General features: G+C 40.0%; 1 protein-coding gene across 7 annotated transcripts in view; it reads left to right on the plus strand.

The window, feature by feature from the left end:
* The window catches only part of ptprfa (protein tyrosine phosphatase receptor type Fa), a 301,290-nt gene that overhangs the window by 263,068 nt on the left and 20,931 nt on the right, over nt 1–17,291 (plus strand). For 4 of the 7 annotated variants that reach the window (XM_088077354.1, XM_088077355.1, XM_088077356.1 and 1 more), the window contains 9 exons: nt 557–666; nt 766–813; nt 1,424–1,521; nt 7,346–7,469; nt 8,754–8,929; nt 9,933–10,052; nt 12,275–12,429; nt 12,827–13,112; nt 16,158–16,340. In XM_088077354.1, coding sequence (XP_087933480.1) covers nt 557–666; nt 766–813; nt 1,424–1,521; nt 7,346–7,469; nt 8,754–8,929; nt 9,933–10,052; nt 12,275–12,429; nt 12,827–13,112; nt 16,158–16,340 — 1,300 coding nt within the window. The remainder of the gene's footprint in view (nt 1–556; nt 667–765; nt 814–1,423; nt 1,522–7,345; nt 7,470–8,753; nt 8,930–9,932; nt 10,053–12,274; nt 12,430–12,826; nt 13,113–16,157; nt 16,341–17,291) is intronic. The other 3 variants (XM_088077359.1, XM_088077358.1, XM_088077360.1) reach the window with 1 other exon arrangement.

Consider the following 17,291-nt stretch of genomic DNA (forward strand, 5'->3'; position numbering starts at 1 on the left):
CACAGTCATATAGGTAATGCCCAGCTCTGGACCCCCACTTTAAATCAGCTGTGAAAACACCCAAGTGGAACGAGACATCAACAGAAGAAGCAAATTACCACTGAATTCTCTCAGAATGGGAGGTGTCCCGACAAGGGGATGAAATTCTTTCTCCTTGATATGAAATCCAACAACAGCATTTCAGCATCAGTGACCCGAGGAGCACATAAAATATGCATAAACACCAGTATCAATTCAGAAATTCACGTGGCTGGGACTTAGATGATTAACATCACACTGCTATAGATAATAGTGAATATGCTTTAGTTATATTTTTATTTTTTTTGTGTTTATCAAAAGAGATCCATTCTGCAACTCCTTTTTTCTAACCTAAAACATTGACTTGGCTCCTGCAATTGAGTTAAAGCAATGTAGATAAATCACCTGCCTGACATCATGCTTTAGAGTGTCAGATATATATATATATATTTATTTTAAGATGTTCCCTTGTTGGAAATAAAGTGGTAACGTACTAATTTGTAGTTATTGAGACGTGTCATATTGTTTATCCCTCCAGGAAACGAACCTGTCCAGCCAAGGATGAGCACATGGTGGGGGTCAAGGACTCATTGCTGGCCCACTCTTCAGACCCTGTGGAAATGAGGAGACTCAACTATCAGTCACAAGGCATGGATACATGCAGCTCTTTTTTCTTTTCTAGTGCTCCCTCTGTCATTTTCTTGTCTGTCTCCTCCTAACCAAAACCTGTGCTGTTTGTCTTGCCAGGTCTTTCCCTCACAGGTTCCAATGCCCTCAGTTTCCTGAATACTCCAAGTTAGTTTTCATTCCTCTTGTGTTTTACTAACATCTCCTCGCATCCCCAGCCCCTCACCTTTCTTTTTACACAGTACTCATATGAACTGGAGCCCTCTTATTTAACCCCTTCACCCTCTCTCATGGTCTGTCCATGACAGCCATATACACCAAAAGGTTGTCACTGCAACTGAGATTTGAAATGAAATATAGTTAAGGGCAATGGGACATAATATCTATCTATCTCTCTCTTTATATATATATATATATATATATATATATATATATATATATATAGTCTCTGGTATTGTGGCAACAATGTATGTAATTATAATTATATTTTAATATGGATGTAATCAATCTAATCAAATCACTGTGTAAGATGCTCTGGGTACTCTCACAACCCAACCACTTCAGGCACCTTTCCACTCTTCTGTTGTTTTGAAGGACTTCTTGAACCAATCAGCATGGTGCTGTCATACACCATCCCTCTGCTCACCACATAGCACCCTCACTGTCACCACATATCACTGTGACCAGTTAGCATTAGGCCTTCAACATGCATCTGCACTCTGCTTACACTGTCCAGTTTGTGTGTGTGCTGTACTTACCACTCCTCTTCTCACTACAGGAATGAGGGATCATCCTCCCATTGTCATCAGTGACCTGGCAGACTACATCGAGAGACTAAAGGCCAATGACGGTCTGCGCTTCTCACAGGAGTATGAGGTAACTTTCATGTTCAGAGTCTCTGGTATTGTGGCAACAATGTATGTAAATGTATGTTAAAAAGAAAAAGAAAAAACGTGCAAGTAAAATAAAAAAATTTAAAAAAGACTTCTAAGACATAAAAAGTCAAACAAAATAATGAGCCCAAGAGCTGAAAGATAAGCAATTCAGAAGTCTTATGCCCTGAGGAATGAAACTATCCCTGAGCTTGGTGGTGTAGGACTGGAGTCTTTAGGTGGGTTTCCATTACAGATTTGCGCAAAACGTAAGCGATATTTTTGAAATGACGATAAAACACAATTGTGAGAAGACTGCAATTCCATTGAGTGATGTTCTGCAATTGCTCCTCTGGTGATAATATTCCAAGAAGCGTGGCAAAGGATGTTCAAAACATTAGCAGGCAAGCCCCTTATACGTGGGAGCGGCCACATATGAGGGATTTCTGGGAGTTGATAATCCAGGATTTCACAGAGGAATTGTGGATTAAAAACTTTTGGATGATTTGCTCAACTTTTGAAGAGTTATCTGATGCAATAACACCTCTTGTAGCTCCTGCTGCATCGTGCCTAAGGGAGCCAGTTCCTACTGACAGGCACATAGCCATAGCATCATGTGATTTATAAAAGCCAAAAAAGTGCTTCCATTGCAGTTTTGCAAATTATGGCTTTTCAAATCACATAAAATACCACCTCATGCAAGAGTAAAAACATCTTCGCAATGTATAGGAGATAATCAAAATTGACGTGTTTCCATTAGGTGTTTTCTATATTCACACTTTCCACTTGCGCACTTTGAGGGTTAATGGAAACTTGCCTTTTGGTTCCGTGTGCTGAAAGGCAGTAGGCACAGCAGTGTGTGGCTGGGGTGATTGGGGTCTCTGATAATCCTGGTGGCCTTCTCCATGCACCACGCATGGCATCGCTGCAGCTGTGATGTGCAGAGCAGTTTTACCCATCTCTGTAGAGGTTGAGGGCAGTGAGAGTATCCTGGAGTATTCTGAACTGGCTTTCTGAGGAGAAATGTGGGAAATGGCTAATTCCTGTGGTGTTTATATGTTTGAGAACTGACCATTACTAATTCTGCTTTGTTGTATTTAGTTGTCTAAAGAGAAATAACAATGTATTAATTAGGAAAAGTCAATGGTTTTGTTTTACAAACTTGTGCTTTGGGTTTCTCAAATTTATTACTATTTCTGTAAGGGTCAACACTTGACTGTATGAATAATGGATGTAACTACTGTGAAGTTGCCCATTGGTTTGTGGACTGCCGTTTAGAAACCCTGAGTTTGGCATTTTGGCCGTTGCAATCCTTGAGTTTGTGACCATATTATATCTATATTACCATATAGGGTATCTGACCTGACTGTAGTGATGCCACACAGACGGCCTGTCACTCATGCAGTCCCACCCTTAAATGTGTGTAACTTTGCCTTAATAAGATGTAAACTGGTGAGTTATATAAAATATCACTCCCATACAGACTAAGGCGTTTTTTTGCACTAGGCTGTAAACATGTTTATTTCTTCTGTGGACATTTTGACTTTGTTTTGGAGCCAGCCTCAAGTGGCCATGAGATGTACTGCAGTTTTTGCCACTTCCACATTGACCTTATTTTTCAGCCTTAAAGGTTGCTGCTTGGTGTTACCTGGTAATATCTTGAAAGTGTTAAAGAAGACGAACTGGACAAGTTGAGTAAACAACATTTTCAGTTATTTTGTCAAGACTTGTTTGACTTTATTTCTTCACATGCACATTTTCCAAGATTTAGCTACTACAAAGTTTGTAGTAATGAAGTGTGCAATTAGATAAATGTCTATAAGGTCAAGTCGTGACTACAAATGATGAGCCAACTAAAAGTCCAACTGATGTTAACCCATAAAAAAAGCTTTGTTTTTTTCTAATTTGGAGAAAGTTCAAGGATGGAGACTGCAATGTGACTTTTTACGTGTGTCTCAGATAAGTCATGTAGTCATCTCTCTAATTAAATTTAAAACAATGGAAACCATAATAAAGATATGTCTTCACTTTATCCAGGCACTCCAACATGGTCTTTTTTAAATAAAGCAACAGTATGAAGAAACAGCTTGGCTTTAATTTAAATAAACAAAAGTGTAAATTCAAAATTTCACAAATTCAAAAGCAAAATTTGTACAAAATTTTTCAATGTTTTTTTACCTTAAAATTTTGTTTTTTCACTGGAGTCATTGTTGCAGCGTCTATGTAACAATCATTTTTACATCAGTTTAATATTTTGCAATAGTTTTAATTAGAGGGTTCCCACTTTGTTTGGCTGTGTGAGCTCGAAGGCAACAAATTAAACACCCACTGAAATTCTGTGTTACATTCTTAGTGTGGAGTTTGAAAAACATTGGCATTTACCACGCAGGGAGGGAATAATGAAAGACTCTTTAAAGTTGAATTATGGGAAATGTAAGATTCAGCAGTGTCATAGCTTGATCCATCACAACAACAAAATGTTAACCTCTGCTGCTTTGATTTTGACATTTGTTAAAATATCTCTTATGGATAGTACCTCACAATGTAAAACTAGATGTCATCTTAGATTTTGGTTATTGTTATATTGTAAGTGTTGTCTTTTCATAGTGTTAAAGGCTGCATTACAGTGAAGTGATGATATTTTCTAGACTGTTCTAGCTGTGCTAGCTATAATATTTGCCTCTACCCACTTAGTCATTGTATCTTCACTACTGGTGATTATTTATCAAAACTCTCATTGTGTGAATATCTTGTAACCAACCCAACAATATCATTGCAATATCGATAGTGAGGTATTTGTTCAAAAATATTGTTATATTTGATCTTCTCCATATTGCCCAGCCTATAGAGTGCCGAAGAGAAGATGTTTTTTTTCTAAACATAAATCAATCAATCAATTTGACATATGAAATCATGTAAAATACAGTTCCAGTGAAATGTAATCCTGTCACTTTTCTCAATCAGTGAACTAAAAATACTGTGATAATGAATGTATGATTTGGCAGAAGCTATTTTTGAGCCTCTCAGTGCTCAATCAGTATCAGTACAAAAAAAGATGCTGTTAAGCATGTATGAATCTCTGCCTCCTTTCCAAGACAAATACTCCTATGGCTTTTACTTACTGTAAAAGCCAGAGAGACGGATTATAGCTTGTTGTCCTATAAAGGAAGGTCGTTTGCATTTAACGTGGTAAATTTCCAAGCAGATAAACCAAGTTAGATGGGTGCACTGGTAATGCACCCCAGAAGGAACAGAGCATATAAATTATGAAACAGGAACTAATTCAACTTTTTACGCAACATGGTGAAATGGAAGGACAGGTTGTTGTGCTTCTTAAACAAGAAAAGAACCAGTTCAGTTTAGAATATTTCTTTGAGGCTTGTGTAAAAAAAGGCTAAATATAAATATTCAGAAGAAACAATCAAATCTTTTGGATGATACTAAGGCAAATTTCAAATGATTTTACTCATTTGTATTTACTAATCTAATAATAAAAATAAATGTATTTTTACACTTCATTATTTCAGTCCAGCACTGCAAACCAGACAGGAACAGAATGAATGGGTTTGGTTGGCTTCTACTGCTCTACATGAGAATACTTTGGATAACAGCTGTAATAAAAAAAAATATTTGGGAATTTTCCAAGAGTAAGCTCTCTAAATTAGTGATCTTGTTAAGTTGTTAAATACCACCCCTTTTGCAGTGATTTTGGCATAGGATCCCGACACCAAAAGCCACCTTTTGCGGCTGTATGGTATACTGCCGGACAGCCAGTGGGCACCCAGCACGGCTGCATGATATGTGGACGCACTCAGCTCAGAACCTGTCTCGTCTGTATGATACACCACTGGACGACTTCAGGTTGAAATGCTGCTGGTTGAAATCTGTGTTCACTTCCCATCTTAATATGATGTTTATTTTCTACGCCCAACCATGTGCTTCTGTTGACGTTCCAGCAGTTGTTGCTTAAATATAGCAACATGCTTTTGTAGTGTAACCTCACCATGTGCTTTTGTTGACATCCCAACATCGGTAGCAGCATCCCGGAACATCAACAGCAGACTCAGGATACCTAGAGCGTAATATGTATATGTGAAAGTCCACTGCAAAGCTGCAACAGGTGGCAACTTGGGATGAGAACTTGTTGGATTTTTTAAAAATACATTTTAATTAACTCTCCCAGCTGATGATTGCTTTGATTTCCTGACTTCTGGATTCCTCCTCCATAATGTGATCATTCTGACCTTGTACATTTTTTGTGTTAGCTCTAAACTAACCTCTATAAAATATTCTTATTGTGCAAGCTATTAAAGTTGCCGTTTTATTTATTCAAATTTCTTTTTCAAGCTTCTAATTTTTAAATAAGTATAATCACTATCGTCCTCTCTGTATCTCTGTCTCTCTCTTTCTGTCTGTCTCTCTGTCTCCCTCTCTCTCTCTCACACACACACACACACACAGACACACACACGCACACTGTATGTCTTCTAGTGTCTTGTTGCATTGGAGCTACCAGCCATTAGTCTATAGTAAGAGCAGCGGGGCTTGAAATGAAAAGCTGATAATGGCTGTGTTTAAAACGAGCTCTGCCAGAGGATCTCGCAGCATGTTACATCTGATAAATGTGCCAGTCTGTTTGGGGAAACCACTTCATGCACTGCATATGGCCTCTACCACAGTAATTCTGTCCTCATTATACTAATTTCTAAAGTATTTGATTAGCAACTCTCTGTTTTTAATGTTGTTTGATGTAAACAACACTCACTAACTTTAATGTGATCCTCATCTGACAGTGTGAAGCGAGACAGAGTTAAGTGAGTGTCTAAAGTAGCCCATTTAGGTCCAATAACGACTCCTGTAATGTTAATTATTAAAGTTCATTATTATCCTTAACTGAATATGGCAGGGATTGCTTAGTGCAAACCTGGCTTAGCCTTACACAAATCCACAGGTTCATTCTTCTCTCTGTGTTACCTGTTTTGTTTTTTGGTGTTGGCACTGCAGCTCTGTGAGTGTGATTACACTGATATACTCTGTAGCTGATTTGTGCATCGGTGGAGCACATTAGTAGTAATGTGTATGATGGAAGCCTTACCTAAAAGGCTGTTAAATAAGATTTTGGACATTAGAATGGACTTTCTCCAATGTAATTGTTATCAGTTGGTGAGTGGGGGGGCTGAGCAACCGTCCAGCTGGTCAGGAGGGGAAGCAGCAGGATATCAGTTTCCTCTCTGCAGCTTCATTTTTGGCTGTGCATGTTTGTATGGACACAGGTGTTTGTTTTCAGAATCAGAAATACTTAATTGATCCCCCAGGGGAAATTGTGGGTCGTTGCAGTTGCTCTGATGCCAGCATTGAAAATTTTCAATGCTGGCACTGTGCATCACCCGCAGTGATGCAGGTGATGCACTGGACTGTCAAGTTGAGGAAAGCTTTCAACATACTGATCCATCTATGTCCCAACCCTTACCTGTGGCCATGAGCTTTGGGTTAATGACCGAAGAAATGAGATCGCAGAATCAAGCAGTCAAAATTAGTTTTCTCCGGAGAGTGGCGGGGCTTAGCCTGGGCCGCCCCAATGACCCTGACCCGGATAAGTGGATGAAATGGATGGATCGATGGTAACCCTTTCTCAGCTGAGTTATCACTGTTTTATTTCCTATTACTTTTGGCTGCATTGAAATAAAACCTACTGCAAGTCCTTATCTGTTCATTCACATGATGCTAGCAGAGTATCATCACTCCTTTCAATGTGTGCTACCTATATCAATGACCATTGTCCCATCTTTTTGCATTGCTTCCCCTCAATCACTGGATCTGTGTGTCAGTCTATTGATCCAGGACAGCAGTTCACCTGGGAGCACTCCAACCTGGAGGTCAACAAGTCAAAGAACCGCTATGCAAATGTTATTGCCTACGACCACTCCAGGGTCATCCTCACACCTGTGGATGGTGAGAGACACTTAACTCTTTTTCCACTGAAATTAACGCATTCATGCAGATTTTTCAAACACAGGTAAAACTGCAAAAAAATAGGCAATAGAGTGCTAACCCATTGTCAATAGAGCTGAGCTGTGTACACAACTCTGCAGCAGACGGGAATGCCTTTCTCTGTGTGTGTGTGTGTGTGTGTGTGTGTGTGTGTGTGTGTGTGTGTGTGTGTGTGCGCGTGTTTTGGTGTGTCCATTCGATGCCATGGACAAACCAGAGAAAACAAGTAAACAGTAGAAAGCAGCATGGACAGAGGTCTGTGAAAACTTTTCAGTGGTCACTTCTCTTTATATATCTCTGACAGATTCAGTCTCTTTTTCAAACTTGGTGCAGACTAATTTGGACTGATGTTTCAGCGCTGCATAGGTGGAGACAGATGATAATTTGTGCTAGCGTGTCAATGCATCTCATTAGTTAAGGGGCTAAGATTGTTCCCATTAATGATGTGACTACTGCAGAGTCCTTTTTTATGCAGTGGAAAAAAGACTTTAGGCGACATTAAAAATGGGTTTTTATTTTGAGAAGTCTCTAAAGAGGCAACTTTACACATAGTATTTCTTAAACAGTGGCCGGGCCTTTGACCGATCTCAATTGCAGAGAGAAAAGCTCAATCTCACTCCAATCTCATGCAATAGCGCTGCTCTGTCACTGCTTTTGAGTGTGATGCCAAAAGCCACATTCCATGTCCAACCAGAACACCGCTGAATGGCATCAGATGAGAATACGCGTGCATAGAACATGTGGCATTGTTATAATACGCTGGCAGACGGATGGATGGCACCAGAGTTTGCTTCCCGTGTGAGTGTATGTGTGTTTTTGTTCCACACCTTACCATGTCCCTCTTTCGCCTAACCCAACTGTCTGTAACCTTGCTGCCTAATCCCAATCATCATGACAGTCCACGCTGTTGTGTAAACATGATCATGATGCTTCATCCCACCATGTGCATCTGTTGACATCACCATAAAGGCATCCCGGAGCGTAAACAGCTGACGCAGAGGGATACCTAAAGCTTCATATGTAGCAACGGAAGGTTACTGACAGAGCGGCACCATATGGCGAGTTGGAGTTGGGATGAGAACCTGTTGAAGAGAACCAGACCTTTATTTTAAACAGGCTTATGAGACAAATCATTACTGTCTTATAAAAGCATTTCATCATATTTTAGTGAGAAGCCCACTGTTTTCAGATTGACTCCCATTTTAATTTGCCTGATAATCATTATTAATTTGTTTCTCGCTGCAGGAGTTCCAGGTAGCGACTACATCAATGCCAATTACATTGATGGCTACAGGAAGCAGAATGCCTACATTGCTACACAGGGGCCGCTGGCGGAGACACTGAGTGACTTCTGGAGGATGGTGTGGGAGCAAAGGACCAGCACCATCATCATGATGACACGCCTAGAGGAGAAGTCTCGGGTGAGCCGATTGTTTGAGAAAAAAATGAATTATACTCTGATGACAACAGCCTTGGTTTATAGTGAGTTTATCAAAGTAAAAGGACAAAGTACTGGGGCATCAGTGGCTGAGTGGACAAAGTAGGCACCCCATGAATAAAAAAAAGGCAGTGTCCTTGCCACAGTGGCCTCAGGTTCAACTCCCACTTGAGGCCCTTTGCTGCATGTTATCCCCACTCTCTCTCCCCCCTTTCACACTGTTGATCTGTCCTGTTTAATAAAAGGCTAAAATGCCAGAAAAAAATAACCTCAATTAAAAGGACAAAATACTAATACCAATTTTGTTGTCATTAAGGCAAAGTTGTATCCCTTCAATATGTCTTATTGATTTTTTGGGTATTGTTTGTCTGCTCTGTCCACAATCAATCAATCTGAAATGTTATTTTGGAGACATGTCTCTGTGAAGATGTGGGCACAATAGACTCCGAAGTCCGATTACTGGATTAGGCTGAGTCTCGTTTCATTCATTCCACTTGATAGGTGGATATCTTCCCCAGAGACGGCCACACCGTTGTTCCTGGTCTGAGCAAGTGGTCTGAAGATGTCAGTGATCGTCTCAAGAGCCACTGTATTTATTTCAGTCCTCATGCTTCCTTTTCCAATGGTGATGAGTGTATCTCATAGGCCATACATGTCCCAGTAAAAAACGCAAAAAGACAAGAAATGTAGCACAATTCATGGGAGTTACAGGTATGCACCTCCTTTACCTTTAGTGTCTTCAGAGGAAGCTTTGTGTCTGATAGCTGTCTTTAAGTGATGTCACTTGAGTCAGTGTCAGTTGGGGTTGAAGACAAGTCTGAAAATAAAATGAAAAACAGAGGTGTGGAGTTAGAAAGAAGTGTTGGGCAGATCTCTGCCTGCTTCTCATCTCTGGTTCACAGCAGCAACCAAAGATAAAAACCCTGCTCACCACTCACTTCTGTTCTCCTCCTTCTGTCTTTACCTTGTTGTGCGTCTGTGTTCAGGTGAAGTGTGACCAGTATTGGCCCAGTCGAGGCACAGAGACATATGGGATGATCCAGGTGACCATGCTGGACACTGTGGAGCTGGCCACATACAGTGTACGCACCTTCGCCCTCTATAAGGTGAGAACTTCAGATGGATACTGTGTGTATGCAGTATGACTGTGGGTGACAGCAAAGAAGTGGAAATTCATTGACACCAAAAGGCTTTGATGGTTTGTTCTGAAAGAGCTCTAAAGCTCCTTTCAGGCATGTACTGTGTTATAATATGTAACTGTGTCAGGTAATTTAACATGTGTCATGTTTAAAGGAGCTATTTGTAATTACCAGCCATCCAGTCCAACTGAAGAGGGGACAGTATTTCACCCTTTTTGTAGTCACCAGCCTGCAGCAATGACACTGTTAGATAGTGTACAAATAGACACGCGTAAAAAAAAAAATGTGTATTGCCCTCATATAGTAAGCAAAGTTTCCAAACTTTTAATCTTGCCTCATCTCATAACAGTAATGCTAAGTGGTTACAATGAGGTAATTTGGTCAAAACTCTTTCAGTCGGTCTGCTACTGTGGCCATACAACCATGATTTACAGTCATCAATCATAATGAAAGGCAACTCATAACTGTCAGCTGTCTCCAGTATTAGAAAACCACACCAATATTTACTCTAGTTTTCCTTCTTCTTACATTGCTTCTTTTCTTTGCCGCGTAACATAACTTCTCTCTGGGAGCTACTTGTGATGGAGATAACGGTCGTCTTCCTGGAGCTTCTGACATTGCTGTGTTTCTTACACACCAACTAACTAATTCACAGAGACTTTAGCTTCCACGCTGTAACGATTGAGTCTATGCTCCGGCTGGCTCAACTTCTTGATCCTCTCCTGCAGCACACTAGAGGCTACAGTGACTCACTGTCGCCTCTCAGGCCAGGATGTATTATTACAGAAGGGACGGCTTGTCCCTGGCTGCTTTGCAGTGGATATCTCTGCAATACAATACATAGGCTCTTAGACATAACAGCAAAGGTGGTCCTTTTCCTCACTAGTTCATTTTTTGAATGTTTTGAATTATGTCCAGATCTTAAATAATGTACCTTTAAAAAAGCACCAGATTACTTTTACCAACACAGAAGCCAATCTTAGGACACCAGGCATTCTATAAGACTTTTAACACAAGTTTGAAACAGCCAACACTCTCCCTATACTTTTTTTTCATGCAATTCTGTGGATGAATAAATGATTATCCAGTGGTGCTTAGTAACAGGCAGCAATTAAATGAGTCCCAAATTAATGTTCTGTCAATCACTGCTTTTGCACTGTGGGATATTATGGAACAGGCAGTAGAATCTAATATCTATTAATGTAAATGTATCTGTGGGTTCACCTGCTAAAATGGCAAAATAAGTTTATCAGTGATGCAAACTATGAGGGAGGAACGTCCTCTTACTACCATAACATTTTTAAGTCTCTCTGTTTCTTTTTTCTTGTTTCTTTAAATAATCATGTCTTAATAAAATTTAAGGAACACTAACGCAAAAGACACCATGTCTGACTGACAAAATGTCACTTTAACAGATAGATGAAACAGTTATGTTATGTACCTAATGTCTGAAAAAGGCTTAAGAGTCTGAGAAGACATGAGGAAGATTGTGTCTTGCATGCTTGAATGAGGACAACGTGAAAACAGTGGCTTCCTCAGAGTTATGAATAAAACTGACAACAGTAGATTTGATGAGAACTGGTGTGGCTTTGATAGTGCTGTACCAGTGCACAATGCTATTATTCATCCAGGACTATTTGAAAAGTGATTTTATTCATGCTTGGAGTGCAGCTCAGAATGCATTTGTGATGTATGGTGACTTTACATCATTTGAGAGTCTCACATGAATCGCTTGAAGATTTGTCAATTAGTTATTGCAATACATTTATGTTAATGACTGTTGTGGTTGATGGTTACAAGATCAAATCATAGGATTTTCAGTGTGTCAGATCACATTTTTATACCTCCACACCAGCGATGCTTTTATGTTTGCTTTTGAGGCATTATGTTTTCGGGTTGTCCGTCCATCCATATGTTTGTACGCCTGTCCCATTCTCATGAACGCAATATCACAAGAATTTTTTGAGGGAATTTCTTTAAAATCATTTGGTCAGATATTGAATTGGTGACTCTGATCTTGAAACTGTGCTGATTGTAGAGATCTTCTGTGCTGCCAGGGGAAGATGTGTGTGAAGCATCCATGTTTTCACAGACATGGATATGCAGAGGCATACAACCCTGAGGTGGTAATTCTAGTTTATAAGTGACAAAACGTGTGATGTTGTGCATGTGTTGATATGTTCTGACAGAATGGCTCAAGTGAGAAGAGAGAGGTTCGACAATTCCAGTTTATGGCCTGGCCTGACCATGGAGTGCCTGAGTATCCCACCCCAACACTCGCCTTCTTGTGCAGAGTCAAGGCCTGTAATCCTCCAGAGGCTGGACCCATGGTGGTCCACTGTAGGTAAGTTATCTTTAACATCAACACACACACACACACACACACACACACACACACACACACACAAACAAAGAAACTGTCCCCACAGCACCTAGAGGCTCATATTTTTGTAGACTGACCCACACGTGCACATACAGTTATGCCTACAAGTGGACTCTTACTGAGATGTAAATGACCTCTCTCTGTTGTGCCCCATCAGCGTGCACATCGTATTGCCAAAATGCTTTTGATATTATATAAGTGTTTGTTGTAATGTTAATGTTGGCTATATGTATTTTATTTGAATATGGACAAGGAAAAGTAGTTGTTACCCCCCCAAAAAACAGATATAATGACTATAACTGCTAAACAATATAAGCTTCCATAGTTTGAACCCTGTTTTGTCTTTTTGCTGTGTCAGTGCTGGTGTGGGCCGTACAGGCTGCTTCATCGTGATCGATGCCATGCTGGAGAGGATGAAACATGAGAAGTCTGTGGACATTTATGGTCATGTGACATGTATGCGAGCTCAGAGGAACTACATGGTGCAGACAGAGGATCAGTATATATTCATCCATGAAGCCCTGCTGGAAGCTGCAACATGTGGAAACACAGAAGTCCCTGCCAGGAACCTGTACACCCACATCCAGAAGCTCACCCAGATCCCTGCTGGAGAGACGGCCACCACCATGGAACTGGAGTTTAAGGTGGGTACCTTTGGGTTTTGAGTCCTTTTGAAGAAATTCTTGTACTCTTGATGAAACGATGAATGGTGAAGTGAACTTGATAAATAATATAAACTTGGTGTATAGTTGAATGAATTTAACGAGAAAAGTACTTTATATGTATATATATATATATATATACTTATATAACAAAAAGAACGCGGTAACCCTCAGTTGTCCTTACTTAAATATATATTTATTACATAAGTCTGATCACAGAAGCCTAAGGCACAACACTTGCATGGACAGAGACATACCAAAAGCTTAAGGAACAGAAGAGTCATTCAACTTTAACCAGTACATTTCACACGTCATTCAGCTGTGGCTAACAATCCACAATGTCTCATTCTGGCAATATCTTAGCACACAGACTTACTGGAGACAGTGGAAGACTCTGAGGTCCCAATGACATTATTGAATCATATCACACAATAAGATTGCTCATCATTACATTCACATTATTAGAAAATTATTTTCTACAACAAGTCTATTTACAGGGCACTCCAATCACAGAACTGGCTCTGCTGTTTGTCTTGAGTGATGGACTTTTTGAAGTAATGAGGCCTTATGAAATCATGTGAAAATGTTGTAAAAATTGTATCATAAAAACAGAAGTACAATCAGAAACAACAATGTAAGGTTCAAGGATAAACTTATTAGGTTTTGGTGGTCAAAGGTCAAGGTCACTGTGACCTTGTCTGTCTCATTCTTGTGAGGGTAATATCTTGAGAGCACCTTGAGGGAATTATTTCAAATTTGGCAAAGGTCATGGTGGCCTCATAACACAAGTTTTGACATTTTATATCACAGAGGTTAAAGGTCAACTATGACATCATAATGTCCTGCAAAAACCCTTTTCTGTCTGTTACCAAACATCATATCTCAGGAACAGAAGGGGAGACATTTGGGAAGATGTGACTGAAGCATCTATGTCATCCTAGTCATGTTTTCACAGACTAGTTTTTCACATCCTGTTTTGGAAGTGAAGAATGCAATTCAAGTGTGTGCAAACTGACAAAGCTGCGGTAACCCTTTCTGGCTTATCAAAAGCTAAGATTGTTGTAATAATAAATTAATTCCCATACAATTACTGACCCAACATCTTAATTCTAGTATTATTTTACTGAGTTATTATTCAATAATTTGGAGTTAAGAGTACAATATTCAGTTCAATACTTATACTACAATGACCTAATCAACCTCTTTATTTAGTAATAATTTTACTGCGTACCCAGTAATTCTGAAGCTATTCTACTCCTATAACTTGTCACTATTAGTATTTTACTTTTTAAAGTCCTGCAATTTCTTGGTTCAAAATGAATTGGCAACTGTTTTTTATAAATGTGGAAGTCATTTTTCATGCAAAAAAATTTATAATATCTCCAGCATGTCATATATATGGATAAGGACTCGCTGCTTTTCCCTCTAAGTATTTTAATTATTCAATTTCTTTAAAGTTTTTTGCATGAGCACTTCTATTTTTAATACTTTTTACAATGTGGTAGATGGAATTGTTTACTTAGGTAAAGTAAAGGATCTGAATACTTCCTGCTGCTGACACTGTAAATGTTTTATCATTGCTTCGGTTTTTGATTTTCCCGCAGTACCAGTACTGACACTCTGGAAAATCACATTCACTTCTTTTAAGTTTATTTAACAGTAGGCCTTCATCCATTTCACTGCTGCAGAAGTTCTTCTTCTTACAGCCTTTTTGGTGTCATGTCTCCAGTCTCGGCCATTTATCAGAGTCTTTGCACACGGCACAAAAATTGCCCTTTAATAGTCTTCAGGGGGTATTACCAGTTCTGACAAGTGACTTATGATCAGTGGGATTCATCATTGCGCACACCTGGTCAGAGCAGATTTGGATGGTTAAGAACGTTTGGTGGATCTGGAGTTTACCTCCATTCTATTTTCTCTTTCCAGAAAATTAAGAGAAAAATAAAAGAAATTTAAGAGAATGAATGTGTTATTGGTCAGACTCTCCTGCATATGAGAAAGATGCACCAGGACCACAAGGTCATGCACATGCTTTTCCAAAATGGAAATTTTACTCTGTGTCCTTGAAAAGCTATACAATTGTGGGAATCCTGATATGATGAAATGCAGTTTTTGTATGTTGGTGACTTTGAGCAAAAAGTCAAAATCAACAATAATAACAATTCACTGACTAAAAGTTTGGATACCTCAGCCTCGGTTTTATCTGTTCTGACCATTTGTTTTTTTAATCCATGTCTCACAAGTCTTCCAGGCAGATGGAAGTGTAATATTAAATGGCCGTAGTGCCCCTTTAACTGTGATGCTGTGAGAGCAAGGAAAGAGGAAACATTTCCATCTCCATCCTGAGATAAACTCTCCTCTCAGAGGATAAGCAGCAAGGGCTTAAGCTCTTCAGATGACAGGCCAGTAGAGAGCAAAGGAGAGAGGGCCAGAACACAACATGTCTGGTGGCCTGAGGACACGGGCCTGCTGTGTTACTGCGCTGCAGCAGCAGCCTCTGCTGCTCACTCAGCACTGAGAGACACCACACCAGCTTTAGGTTTTGATCCCCAACTCACTTCAGATTTCTTTTACAAGCACTACTGCTCAAATTGTCACTTGCCCTTGCAATACAAAGGAATCACAATCCTGCCAGGATTTTTTCACAGTTTCCTACCAGTGTTGGACTTGTTGGACTCTATCTTTTCTTTGTTCTCCTTCTTGAAAAGGTCAGTGCTGTGACATTAATATATCCAAAAACCTGTTGATATCGAAGTCTGTCATAATGTTTGAACGCAGGTGTGTTTCTCATTCCGACTAGAAATGTTGAATTTCTATGCCTCCACACTGGCTACAGCCGTGGCTGTAGGCAGTATGTTTTCTGTCTACCAGAAGTGGACAGTGGAGACAGTGTGTGGACAGTGGGGACGGTGGGTGTAGCTGTGAAGCTTCACTGCAGTCTCCTCTGGGCTGAGGATTGAATGTCTGTGCAGTATCAGACATATCAGACAGTATTAGGCATATGTGTGCTTCTCTCTGTGTCCGCAGAAACTGTCCAACTCTAAACCACATACCTCAAGATTCATCAGTGCCAACCTGCCATGTAACAAATTCAAGAACCGCCTGGTAAACATCATGCCTTTTGAGTCCACCCGGGTCTGCCTGCAGCCAATCAGAGGGGTGGAGGGCTCCGACTACATCAACGCCAGCTTCATTGACGGATACAGGCGAGTCCACAGCCTGCTAGTGCAGGAATTATGACTTGAACATGATAACAATGTTCAAATGTGTTTTTATTACTTAATTAGTTTAATAATAGAAATAATTAAAAGAAAAAACAATGGATATTTTTAAGGGGGTAGCTGGTGAATTACTGCTGTAGAAAGTTGATTGTGTGGTAGCTGGGTTATTTAAAAAGCTTCAGTATTGGCACACATGTTACAGGATGGGGACAAAAGATGGGAGACATTCAACAGTTTTTTGTCCATTGAGCAGATTTCCACTAAAATATAGTTGACTGTTACAGACAACTCTATACTCAATAACTCTAACCTGCAAGGCCACACCTGCACTGATGAGAGGGCTGGCAGGTGTAGGTATAAGTCCCGCCCCCCCCAGGACTGGGCAGGAAGGAGGAGTTTCAACAGTTCCCACATGGCAACAATACACAGTTGTGAAAAGTCCAAAAAAATCTAATTTTTGCAATTTGATTTTATTTAATAATTTTTATTCAGTATCATTCATTTCATTAATCCTCATTAACACGTTTTTTAATCAAAGTCACATTATATTATCATTACAGTTTCACTTCCTCTGAAAGTCCAACCAGTAGGTAATCTGTCAGGGAATGCACCTGCTGCTCTTGCATTGACCCTGGACAGGACCACTATGTGGACAAGATGATCTCTGAGCTTCTCACATCAAATGGGTTATGGGTTATTAAAAAACAAAAAATTCGGCGCGCCTGGTGGCTCAGTGGATAGACCAGCGCCCCATGTGCAGAGGCTGTGTCCTCGCCACAGCAGCCGCGGGTTTGGCCTCAGCCCTTTGCTGCATGTCTCCCCCTCTCTCTACCCCTTTCACGCTCACACTGTCCTATCACTTAAAGGTAGTAGAACCCCCCAAAAAAATCTTCAAAAAAAAAATTCAATACAAATTAAAGCTGCAAGCAGCGACGAACGG

The sequence above is a fragment of the Plectropomus leopardus genome, chromosome 5 (assembly GCF_026936395.1).
Source record: "Plectropomus leopardus strain MGB_pleo_1.0 chromosome 5, ASM2693639v1, whole genome shotgun sequence".
In the NCBI taxonomy this organism is placed as follows: domain Eukaryota; kingdom Metazoa; phylum Chordata; class Actinopteri; order Perciformes; family Serranidae; genus Plectropomus; species Plectropomus leopardus.